The sequence below is a fragment of the Sitophilus oryzae genome, unplaced genomic scaffold (genome assembly GCF_002938485.1).
Source record: "Sitophilus oryzae breed Bouriz unplaced genomic scaffold, Soryzae_2.0 scaffold_1393_pilon_pilon, whole genome shotgun sequence".
Lineage (NCBI taxonomy): Eukaryota > Metazoa > Arthropoda > Insecta > Coleoptera > Curculionidae > Sitophilus > Sitophilus oryzae.
Window position 1 is genome coordinate 2,452,118 of NW_022146052.1, and position 13,124 is coordinate 2,465,241.

The 13,124-nt window shown below is 35.5% G+C and overlaps 1 protein-coding gene across 1 annotated transcript; it reads left to right on the plus strand.

Annotated features, from left to right (window-relative positions):
• Nucleotides 1-6,358: 6,358 nt before the first annotated feature.
• Nucleotides 6,359-11,518, plus strand: LOC115875672. The gene is made up of 2 exons (XM_030891203.1): nt 6,359-9,985; nt 10,148-11,518. Exons 1-2 carry the CDS (start codon nt 6,359-6,361, stop codon nt 11,516-11,518), a joined length of 4,998 nt encoding a protein of 1,665 aa, XP_030747063.1.
• The last annotated feature ends 1,606 nt before the right edge of the window (nt 11,519-13,124 follow it).

Genomic DNA, 13,124 nt, shown 5'->3' on the forward strand with positions numbered 1-13,124 from the left:
ATATTTTTATTACACATTGATATGTTTTGGCTCAAAATAAACAAGAAAATTTTAAACAAAACCGTTTCTTTATTTGCAATTTTATTTAATCACAGGCTTACTCTAATCTATGTTTCACGACTTGGCAACGTGTCTGAACGCCATTGACCTAGTTACAGTTACAACAAAAACGGAAAAAGGAAAATAAAACACTAAATAACCACAATATACCACAACACTTTTACATTTACACTGGAAGCGCGTTTCGCTAACCATGTTAGCATCATCAGCTCTTAATCATAATAATATAGATAGATCACCACAATAAGATAATGTGAGCTTTTTAAGTCTGTATCTAAAAGAAAAATAATATACCATGTATTGCATTTAAAAAATTGAGATATAGAATTATAATATTGCTACGTTGGCCGCGTCATAAAAAATACCCTATATAAAATAATGTGATTTTTTCTCGAATTTCTTCTGTTATCCTATATACTTAAGCATTAATATATTAATAAATTAAATTCACTAAAGGTTTTTAGCACATTTCGGATATACTTACTATCTCTAATCAAAGTTTCAGTATATATGAAATATCATGGCAATCCCGCATATAGTTCTTCAAATAAATCATTTGTGTGATGTATGCTAAATTTTATGCTGAACCCAATTGTTTACTGAAAAATTGGTTTGTAATTTAAAAGAAAATATTGTAAGATATGCACCTTTACAAAACCATGCAACATTTATATAGACATTTTTTCATATATTTGTCAGCAGCGACGATATTGGCCTTCCTCGCATATCCTAACGGCCTCCCTTGTATACAAACTTATGAAAATTCTCTTCTAATGTGCTGCACCATCTTCTAGTGCTACGAGGAGCCTCCCCTGCTGCGGAGAGTGAATAGTTAGTTGATAAGTTAGTCAGATAGACAGACAGTTGATAACTAGTTACTCAGTGAATAAGCCAATTGGTCAATTAGCCAGTATGTTTCTGTAAGTATTTCAGCATACTCCATCTGGTCTTGGCATTCTCTAAATTGTTTCCTCATACTATGTAGTTTTAAATAGATCGATTTTGTAATAGTTGTTTTAATCTAAAGAAAGGACTGGACTCAAGCGAACCTAGCAAAGACCCCCAAAGCTAGGTTGCGACATGTGGTGGAGGTGCTGGGTATATACTCACTTAGATATACTCCTTAACACTCTCACGTTTTTAGTAATTTATGGACAAATATATTATGCTCTAAAATAAAATCAAATAATCTGCATCCCAGTTATAACATTTTAGTTTGAAGTCCACTCTGCCTCGCTGAAGTTTATGACAATGAAAAAAATATTTTATTTAAATTTCAATTTTATTTAATACTAGCTGACTCAGCTTAATTGCGTATTGCCTAACAATAAAATGAAGTAAAGTGACTGAATCGCCTGGAGTGATTGAGGTCAATTTATTTTACAGTTGTCAAATCATCATTTTTGTTTACTTTCCTAGTATTTTCTATATATTTCAATATTTTTCTAGATCTAAAAATGCTATTTTTCCACTATTTTTTATGTCTAGTATGTCACTTATTTGCAGTGAATATCAATTATTACAAGCCGTTATTGAGATTTAAACGGTTTCACTAACCGGATTTTTTTATTTATTTAGATGATAAGGGAAAAACTACAACAAAAAGTCATTCATTTACCCACTAGTAGATATAAAAAATGTGAATGCAAATGATCTCCAAATCCTTCTAGATAAGGTTAACAGTGAAAGTCAAAGACTGGGTTTAAACATAAATACTACAAAAACTAAATTTATGGCTGTTAGCAGAAACAATATTCCGAACACCAGAATTTACTTAAATGGAGAGGTCATCAAGCAGGTCACACAATTTAAATATTTGGGATGCATGGTTAACGAAACGTGGGATCCGGATCAGGAGATCAAATGCAGGATTGAACCAGCAAGATCTACTTTTCTGAGACTGCGAAGATTTCTCACAGATAGGAATTTGAACTTCGGCCTTAGATACAGAATGGTGAAGTGCTATGTCTGGTCCGTTTTGTTATTTGGTGTGGAAGCATGGACACTGAAGGTAGCAACAATAAACCGAATTGAAGCCTTCGAAATGTGGACCCTACGACGAATGCTAAGAGTGCCCTGGGTCGACCGTGTGAGGAATGAAGACATTCTCAGAAGAGCTGGTCTGGAACAACGTGAACCCTTCGAAATCATTAAGAAGAGGAAAATAGCCTATTTGGGACACATACTACGTGGAGAACGCTGTCACTTTCAGCGTCTAATTCTCCAGGGTAAAATAGAGGGGGGCAAAAGGGGAATAGGACGAAGGAAGCTATCCTGGCTGAGAAATATTCGTCATTGGACAGGCATACAGGACTTCCAAGCACTTCAAGTCGCGGCAGTTAACAGAACCATCTGATTAGGAAGAAAAAGATGAACGCCAACGCAGGAATCTACACGGCACCTTAAGAAGAAGAAGATATAAAAAACATTTTTGGTAAACTCTGTCTCAAATTGTTTCTGAAAAATAAAATTAATTTTTTTAAAGGTCCGATTTAATTTATATCTCCGAAACTAAAGTTTCAAAAAGAGTCGTACTATATCTACAAATTCATTTACCCACTAGTAGATATAAAAATATTTTTGGTAAACTCTGTCTCAAATAGTCTCTGAAAAAAAAAATATTTTTTTTAAAAGGTCCGATTTAATTTATATTTCCGAAACTAAAGTTTCAAAAAGGGTCGTACTATATCTACAAATTCATTTGCCCACAACCACTAACAATGGAAAAGGAAAACAAAAAATGGCATTAGCAAAAGGACATGTAACGTAAAACCTAACAAAGAAAAAAATAAAAAAAAAGAAAAGAAAAAATGTAAATCACAAATATAGCGACGTATAATAGTTAAAGTTAGGTTAGGACAAAGTTAGTTAAGGACATCGAGTTGGCGAGTCATCAACTCGAGGGAAGAGGGTCATGGTCAGGTTCTCACAATAGGAATTGACCTCAAATCCGAGGAAGCAATAGAGAAAGAGGGACAAATCCTCTATTATAGATACTGGCAACACCGGTGTCAAGTCTAAAGAGAGACCAAGTTAAAGAGGTGGAGAAAATGGAGACAGATCCTCCAGCCTACACCTCACGGGTACCTCAGCCGGAGGCATGCTTCTCGACTATGAAGGGCATGGAGGGCCAAACTCCAACCGTGGAAGGGTGTGTACCTTTGGAGGAAGAACATGTGTTGTCAGAGGAGGATGGCAAATACCCTGCCCTCTCTACAACAGGGGTATAATTGGTTATAGACTGTGTGATGAGTTATAACTCAATGAAGGGGGGCAAAATGGATCTTTAAGGTCGCAGTGATAACCCCCCCCCCTCTCACTCATTCTACATTCTAGGTAAAGTTGCCTTAAAAATATTGATTTAGAGTTAGATTATTAACCCTTTATAGGGCAGTACTAATTATTTTCTAGTTTGACCAAATTTACTTTAAAAATATATAAACTAACAGAAAAGAAGCATATCTTCTTAATAACATTTTTCAAAAAGTTAACAAATAAGGAAGTGGGAGTTCGATTTTTCAGCAAGAGACTGTTAAAGCAAATAGATAGTATGTAATGATCGAATTTTTATAATGTATAAACTGTATTCATTCATTTTGATTTTCTCTGTTAGCTTTTTACTCGAAAATATGCCCATATCAAGTAAATCAAATATTATGTTTCGAGAAACTCGCATCCCATGAAAAATGATGGAAAATATACAGGATATGTTAAGGATTTTAGAAAATATTATCCGAGCCGTAAATTTAGTGCACTAAATAAAAAGAAATAAACGTCACAGATACATTTGTTTCTATATTATTAAATTTTTATAACACGAAAATTGCATAAAAAATGCTTAGACGAAAATTATTACATATATGACACATACCGAACTCAGGGTCACCAATGCTCACTAGTCGAATATTCAACCTCTTACGTTATCTTTTCGCGCCAATTCGGCCAACGTATAGATATGGTTGATTAAATGCCCAAAGCGCGCATAGAAATAAGCATAGCAAACAAACTGGGCATTCCACGCGACTGATTAGTTGGTTAAATTAAAGTGGTCGATTTATCAACCATCAAAATATAATGGATTAAAACAAAAAAGAACTATAAGTCGATAAAATAAAAATTTTACTACAGACAAAAGCGAGGACAAAAGATATTAAGCTGGTGTCTTTTGTACATTTTAAGACATCAAATCCAATGAAAAAAAAAATAACACCTATCGTAAAGTGATTGATAAACTCTATTTAGCAAACAAAACCGATACTACCTAATTGCTGCAAACTGTTTTCTAATAGGCTAACGTCGTTCACTTTGTTGTACGGACCAGTAAAAGAATACAAAGTAATTAACTGTTTGATAAAGTGACTTTTAATTACGAAGTTAAACGGACACGACTTTATGTCAACGCGACGGCACTTTATTCACATTAATTGTTATTTTCGTCCTGAATGAGACTTATTTAGATGGCACAAATTGTTATTCAAAGTAGCTGGTAAAAGACGCAAACGTGATTTGAATATATAATTCAATATAGCAAAGAATGCTGTAAAGTTTTTTTATGTAACAGAGATTAAAAGGGAAAGGATGTTGTAACATTTTTTAAACTAAATTTAAGCACTACAGTCTTTTATTCTTCAATATTTCAGTTTTGAACTGGATACAAGTCAATTATCACTTTTTAGGTCTCAAAACTTGATAGGTAAGGTGGGGTTAACCGGTATAACTCTCAAGGTGTACCTAATTTTATTTATGTGTATGACATCTCTCTGTTGGTATTTTTGTCTAAGAGTCCTACCTAGTGTAATATCTACCTAGTGAGGTGCGTTATTATAGATGCTCTTCTTATTAGCTTTACAGCACTTTCAGATGGAGAGGACCGTCCGCGCGGATGTCAAAACAGCCGTCGACGAACTCCGGACGGCAGAGCATACGCGACCCATGTGAAATTGTTCATATAAACTCATAGTACTTGCTCGAAGTCGCGGACGCTCCGCTCCATCTAAAAGCGCTGTTAGAAATCCCCGGACCCCACAGTACAACATTCAGCATCGATATTGCCCTCACCCTCAACTAATATTGCCCTCAACCCCATCGAGTTGTCCATCGCTAGTTATTTTTATTACAAGATATATATTTTTTCACAGTTTTTTTTTTTATCACGGTTCCATCCTCCCTCTCCTAAGATTATATTCTCTTGTGGCCCCCCTACACCAATACATTCAGTCTTAGTAATACCAATCACCATTTCTTATACACTTCTCTCAGCTTACTTGCTAGTGTACTCAAGGTCTTGGTGGTCGTGGGCTAGGAATATCTAGTCATCTGCAAAAAAGGGTGTATAAAAAAATAAAATAAAGGTGTCTTCATTTATTATAGGGATTCCCACTCCTCTACACTTTAGTATCTATTTTTTATTGCTTGTTGCATGTATATTTAAAATTGTATAGAAGAAGGCAATGTTCCTGGTTTTGACCTTTTATAATTTTTATGTGTTCTGAATCTCCTATTTTTATTCTAGCTGTGGTGTGCTGGTATAAGTTCATAACTGCTTTAAGTAAGTCGACATTTATATTAGTTATTTCCAACATTTATGACAATTTTTTAACGGTATGCTCTCTAAGCTATTTGAAAGTCTTTATGTAGTACTTCTTGATCTTTAGCGGTTTCTTTCTCTAACACGTGTGTTTAGTGGTCATTCAGTGTTTTTATTGTTTTCTGTTTTCCTATTTTTATGTGTAAAGTTACCTTTAGTTATTGTACGTGTGGGACGACCTTAAGATTGAGAGTCGTCTGTCAAAAGTGATGAAAGAAGATGGCGGAACAATAAAGTAGTCAGTAATACGTCCGCTGTTTTAATACAAGTTTTTAATTGCAATAGTAATATCTCTGAGTAATACTATCAACGAAGAAATAGTTCAATCTACAACATATTTGGTCCTTCGAGCCGGATAGCTGGGTGAAATCTTCAATTATTTCAAAGATTCAAAGAAAATCCATACTTTTCCGATCAATTTCTATCGTTCAAGGTCGAAGCCGGACGAGTCCATTTGCGCAAGACGATCCAGAATAGGGGAGTTGCGTAGTAAAAGCGGTGCGAAGAGTGGACTGGTCCAACTGCATCGGAAAAGGGGAGGACACATCGACGAAAGCAGAAAAAAAATACGTTTTGAGAGCCGTGCCCGGGATTGGTAAAACGACGACGCAAATTGCCGGTGAGTCCGTTCCTATTTACCTTTATTATCCTTTTCTTTCAACGGGAAGATAGGTTTGCTCCAAGTTCTTATTAATAGGTTTTAATATCAAAATGCAAAACGAGGAGACAAGGGTTCTTTTAGGGAAACGTAGAGTTTTCAAACAACGACATACATTATTTGAAAAATATTTTAAAACCCTAAAGGAATCCTTTCAAGATACTTCGCCTACCGATCGTGAAAGGTTTAAGATTGCTGAATTAAAGTTACGTTTAGAAAAATATGAGAAATTAATACAAGAATACGAGATAGTTCAAACAGAGATAGAGATAAGTTCAGATGATTTAGATACACAAACGTTGGAAAGAGAAACTTTTGAGAAAAATTATTTTAGTTTATTAGTTGAGTGCAAGGAATTCTTAAGCATCTTTGACAAGGTAATTCCAAATTCTCATAGCGAATCGAGTAATTCAAGTAACTTTGATGTAGGCTCAAGTAACAATAATAAAAATGATTTCAATGTAAAATTACCAGAAATAAAATTACCGAAATTTACAGGTTGTTACGATAATTGGTTAGAATTTCGAGATACATTCGATTCACTTATCAATGAAAATTCAAGTATAACAAACATTCAAAAATTTCACTACCTGAGGGCAGCATTGGACGGCGGTGCCATGCAAGTTATTCGTTCTATAGAATTTTCGGCTGACAATTACCAGATAGCGTGGAATTCTTTACTTCAAAGGTATAATAACAATAGCGTTCTGGTAAACAATCATGTCAAAGCCATATTCGAAATGCCCACATTATCTAAAGAGTCAGCAAGTGACTTAAGAAAAATGTTAGATAGCCTCTCTAAGCATTTGTGCTCATTAAAAAACTTAAATCAACCGGTTGAGCACTGGGACACACTTCTTGTTTTTGTATTAAGTCATAAGTTAGACAAATCAACACTTCGAGCATGGGAGCAAGTTAAAGCAGCGACAACTCAGGGCAATTCGGATACGGTGACATTAAAAACATTCAAAGATTTTTTACGTTCAAGAGCCGATTTCTTAGAAACAGTTTTAATGACCAAAGAGGTCAAGATACAATCTCATTCATATCAAATTTCAACAAAGTTCAAAACTGAATGCATTTTTTGCAAGGGTTCAAATCATTATATACAAAATTGCAATGATTTTTTAAAGCTTTCAACTCAAGATCGTCTTAATCAGCTTAAGAATCGAAAATTATGCTTAAATTGTTTACGCGGTTTTCATACGATCAACAATTGCCTAGCAGGACATTGCAAAAAATGTACTCAAAAGCATAATACAATTCTTCATAACGACTTTCAAGTAAATTCAAGACCAGAGCGTCCAACAACTTCATCAAATAACGCATTTTCTGCAACTTCAAGCATTGCTTCGGATAATATTCTATTATCTACAGCACTAGTTCAAATTAAAAATTCAAAGGGATATTTTCAAACATGCAGAGTTTTATTAGATTCTGGGTCCCAATCCAATTTTATTACAGAAGATACATGTAAGAGATTAGGTCTAAAGACATTTCCAGTAAGTATTTCTGTTTCGGGTATCGTTCAAACTCCTTTTCAAATCAAACAGCGATGCAATATTACTGTAGTGTCCATGCATAACTCATTCAAAGCTGATATTTCATGTTTACTTCTACCTACAATTAATAAAGGTTTACCATTCCAGTCATTCGACCTTTCAAATTTAAATATTCCTTCCAATTTGAGGTTAGCTGATCCTGGTTTATCGGTTTCTTCAAAGATTGATATTCTAATTGGTGCTGAATGGTTCTACAATTTATTATGCATTGGTCAGTTCCGCTTAGGACCTAATTTACCTACGTTACAAAAAACTGTTCTAGGATGGGTAGTCTCTGGAAAATTATACAATGATCCTATTGCTGCGCAATCCATGTGCAATTTTAGTACAAGTTCAAACGACGAAATCTATTCTTTATTGAAAAGGTTCTGGGAAGTCGAAGAAACTGTTCCACCTGGTTCAAATGTGAAATTCTCCTCAGATGAACAGCTTTGCGAGGACATATTTTCTAAAACAACCGAGCGAAAAGACGACGGTAGATTTATTGTTCATATTCCCTTAAAATGCGATCCTATTATTCTAGGTGATTCTCGTGAAATTGCTACCAAAAGATTCTATTCTTTGGAGAAGAAATTGAATCGTGAACCAAAGTTAAAGGAAGAATATGCAGCATTTATGAACGAATATATTCAACTTGGTCATATGCGAGAAATATCTAAAATTGACGAACATTCTAATTCTGGTTTTCTGCCACATCATGCAGTTGTTAACGAAAATAATCAAACTACTAAGCTTAGGGTTGTGTTCGATGGCTCGGCACAAACTGATAATGGAATTTCTTTTAATAGTTTGCAGCTAGTTGGTCCTACCATTCAGGATAATCTTTTTTCCATTTTATTAAGATTCCGACAGGGGCCTATTGTCATCTGTGCGGATATTGTTAAAATGTATCGGCAGATAGAGATTCATAGATCACAAAAACATCTCCAAAATATTCTATGGCGTTTCGATTCTTCAGAGGAATTAAAAACTTTCGAATTACAAACAGTAACTTACGGTACTGCATCAGCTCCTTGGTTAGCTACAAGATGTTTAAAGCAATTGACCATAGATTATTCCAAAATATTCCCACAATCATCTCATTTCGTGGCATCCAATTTCTATATGGATGATTTGTTGATAAGTTGCAATTCAGAAAGTGAGGCGTTAACAATATGTGACGAAATTTCAAAAATACTTTCTTCAGGCTGTTTTCAACTTCAAAAATGGGCAACTAATAGTACCAAAATTCTTCAGCACATTCAAAATCCTTCTACTATTCTTAAAATTGGCAAGGATCAACGAACCAAGATTCTAGGTTTGTATTGGTCTTATGAAGACGATCAGCTAATGTACACTATTGCTGATTTTATCAGTTTAAATAAGTTTACCAAGCGTACTATAATGTCTGATATAGCTCAGATTTTTGATCCCTTGGGACTCTTGGGCCCATGTATCATTTTAGGAAAAATTCTTCTTCAATCACTTTGGTCCTTAAAGCTTGACTGGGATGAGTCTCTTCCAGCTACTATAGACAATCAATGGCGGCAATTACGGCAAGAACTACCAGTACTTAACATTTTAAAAATACCCAGATTTGTTTCAAATACGTCAATCGTTAAGTTGGAGTTACACGGGTTTGCCGATGCCTCTTTACAAGCATATGGCGCATGTCTATACATTCGTAGTATATCTTCCAGCGGAGAGATTCAGGTAAAGCTTTTGACAGCTAAAAGTAGGGTTAGTCCTCTAAAATCGTTAACAATTCCAAGATTAGAACTGTGCGGTGCTCTCTTGTTAGCACAGCTAGTTGATCGAGTGAAAAATTCAATGACTTTTACTTTTGATGATATATTTCTTTGGTGCGATTCCACTGTCTCTCTTGCCTGGATTCGTACTTCTCCAAGTACTTTGCAAGTTTTTGTTCAAACCAGAGTCGCTCAAATACAAAGGTTAACACAACCTAACCAATGGCATCATGTTCGAACCGCCGACAATCCTGCAGACTTTCTTTCCCGAGGTATTTTGCCTAGGGCTCTTTTGGATTGTACTATGTGGTGGAATGGCCCACAATGGCTTAGCCAACCTAAAGATCAATGGCCCTATTCTGCAGCTACTTTTGAAGGAGAACTCCCAGAAGTTAAGAAACAAAAAATAATTCTCGCAGCTTTTCAAACTTCAAATTGGATTAATATTAATAAATTTTCAAACTTAATGAAACTTCAACGGGTGGTCGCTTATTGTCTTAGATTCATATACAATTGTCGAAATCCCACTGACAAGCAATTTAAACCTTTCAAGGCAAAGGATTTATCTGATACTCTTAGATACCTTATTACGATATCTCAAAAGGATGATTTTGCAGAAGAAATTCAAACGTTGCAAAGGAGTCATGCGTTGCCAAGGCAATCTAAGCTTCTTTCTTTAAATCCTTTTCTAGACGATGAGGGTATTTTACGTGTTGGTGGACGTCTTAGTCAATCAAATTTTAGTTTTGATGTCAAACATCCAATACTTCTTTCGTCCAAGCACCATCTTACAAAATTGCTTTTTAGACACGAGCATCTAAGATTATTCCATGCTGGACAACAACAACTGCTTTATTCAATTCGTCAACGTTATTGGCCACTGGCTGGTCGCAATTTGGCTAAACAAATTGTTCATTCCTGCATAAAATGCTACCGCTGCAAACCACTGCAACCTTCTCCAATCATGGGTAATCTTCCAAAAGCGCGTGTTACTCCTGCTCCACCCTTTTATAATACTGGCATAGACTACGCAGGTCCAGTATATTTGAGTTCAAAAAAGGGAAGAGGAGCCAAGGTTTCTAAAGCGTATATTGCGCTATTTGTGTGCTTTGTGACCAAGGCCACTCATTTAGAATTGGTGAGTGACTTATCAAAGGATGCCTTCATTGCTGCCTTCCGGAGGTTTGTAGCACGCCGTGGTAAGCCAAGTAATGTTTATTCCGACAACGGAACAAATTTTGTAGGAGCCAATTCAGAGTTACGAGAATTATCTCAATTTTTAAAATCGCAAGAACATTCTTTACAAGATAGTATATCTAATATTGGCGTAAATTGGCACTTCATACCCGCATTCTCACCTCACTTCGGAGGAATTTGGGAAGCCGGTGTTAAGTCGGCTAAAAGACACTTGACTCGAATAATCGGTAGCGTAAAACTTACTTTTGAAGAGTATTGCACTATATTGGCAGAGGTTGAAGCAATCCTAAACTCTCGTCCAATCACTCCCATGTCCTCAGACCCCAATGACCTATCCGCTTTAACCCCTTCTCATTTCCTTATCGGACAACCGGCAACATCACTTCCCGATCCAGACCTTAGAGACATTTCAACGTCACGCCTTTCAAGATACCAGCTGATGCAGCAGTGCCAACAACATTTTTGGTCCCGCTGGACTCGTGAGTTTCTTAGCGAGCTTCAGTTACGCACCAAATGGAAAACTCAGCAAGCAGCACTTCAAGTTGGGTCTCTTGTTGTTCTCAGAGATGACCACTCTCATCCACTTCAATGGAAACTCGGTAGAATCGTCTTACTTCATCCAGGATCAGACGGCATCGCTCGAGTAGCTACTATCAAGACATCAAGTGGAACTGTGAAACGGAGTTTTGCTAAGTTTTGTGTATTGCCGATTGAGGTTGAAAGCTGACTCTTTCAAGGCCGGGGGCATGTTTAGTGGTCATTCAGTGTTTTTATTGTTTTCTGTTTTCCTATTTTTATGTGTAAAGTTACCTTTAGTTATTGTACGTGTGGGACGACCTTAAGATTGAGAGTCGTCTGTCAAAAGTGATGAAAGAAGATGGCGGAACAATAAAGTAGTCAGTAATACGTCCGCTGTTTTAATACAAGTTTTTAATTGCAATAGTAATATCTCTGAGTAATACTATCAACGAAGAAATAGTTCAATCTACAACAACGTGTGTTATGGTAATCATTTGATCCACGGTAGAGCTTCCTGCTTCCTATATTTATGTTCAATGAATGTTTGTTAGCATTAGCAATAATTAAATTAAAGTTTATAAATTTCTTATCTTAGCCCCGTTAATCCTTTACAAATTATTACCCTGTATAATATTGTTTGATAGTATAGTTAAATAGAATAAGTTGTTACAAATAGCCAGCTGATGTACATTGTAGATCTGTAACATTAGAAATGGCTAATCACAAAGTGTGTTTCACAGTCTTATGAGTTATGTAACACTGTGTATTATAATTTAAAAGAAAAACGAAATTATAGGGCAAAGCCCACAGTAAGATTGGTCATGAAAACATGACTAAAATATCGCTCACAATTCGGGAGCATTACCACCAAATATTTTTACCACATTTTTTTTCTTTTGTATTACATTCCCGACGATAATATCCTTTGTTTATTATTATTTATTTATAATTATATATTGTATATGTCTCTATACTAGTTTTTAATTTAATTTTATTAAATTATATAAATGTTTATTAACATAAACGACAAATTGTTAAAGTCGAGTCAGGAATTAATCGGACAAAATCAACAATAATTCGATTATCCGTTTAAAATAAGCCGAACAATTCGTGCCTAATTTTCGCAATAGAGAGTTAAACTAAATTATTAACCCTTTAGTGAAGCGGGTTAAAATTCTCCGTGTCTCTCTTACCGGCGGGGGTAGTTAATTCCCGCGTTTTGTGTTACGTTAACAACACTATTAAACGGGCCGGAATTGCCGCAGTCATAACGACAATGTGCAAATATTTAAGCGGAATTTACCGTCATATTTCCAAATCACGTTCTAGTCTTTCGCCGCACCGCCCGGTTATTTCGAATAACAATTTGCGTTATCTAAATACGTAACCGTTCGGGACAAAACAAGAATTACGCTGCATAGAGAGCTGTTGAGTTTTCGAGCACTGTTAATGTAACATTGTAATTATCAATAGTCACTTCAAGCAACAATTACTTGTATTGCATTTTTGTTACTTTGTGTTGTCGCCCTCAAACTGTAGAAGGTTTATAGATACCTACTAAATACTCTTCTGACTAATACAGAATAGTACAAAAATATATTGTATTGTAACGTTTTTAAAGTCTGTTACATACTTTTTCAATAACTGAGGTTAATTATATATGGGTACAATCGTTGTCTGCCTGACCCAACCTTATTTTGGTTCAGTAGCTTTAGTTTTGGATTGGTTGTACTGGATAGTTGGTATAGCTGCGCTGTCGGTTTATAGCGATTGTTACCGGCCCCCTCATTTGATTGTTGATATGGACACCGTCA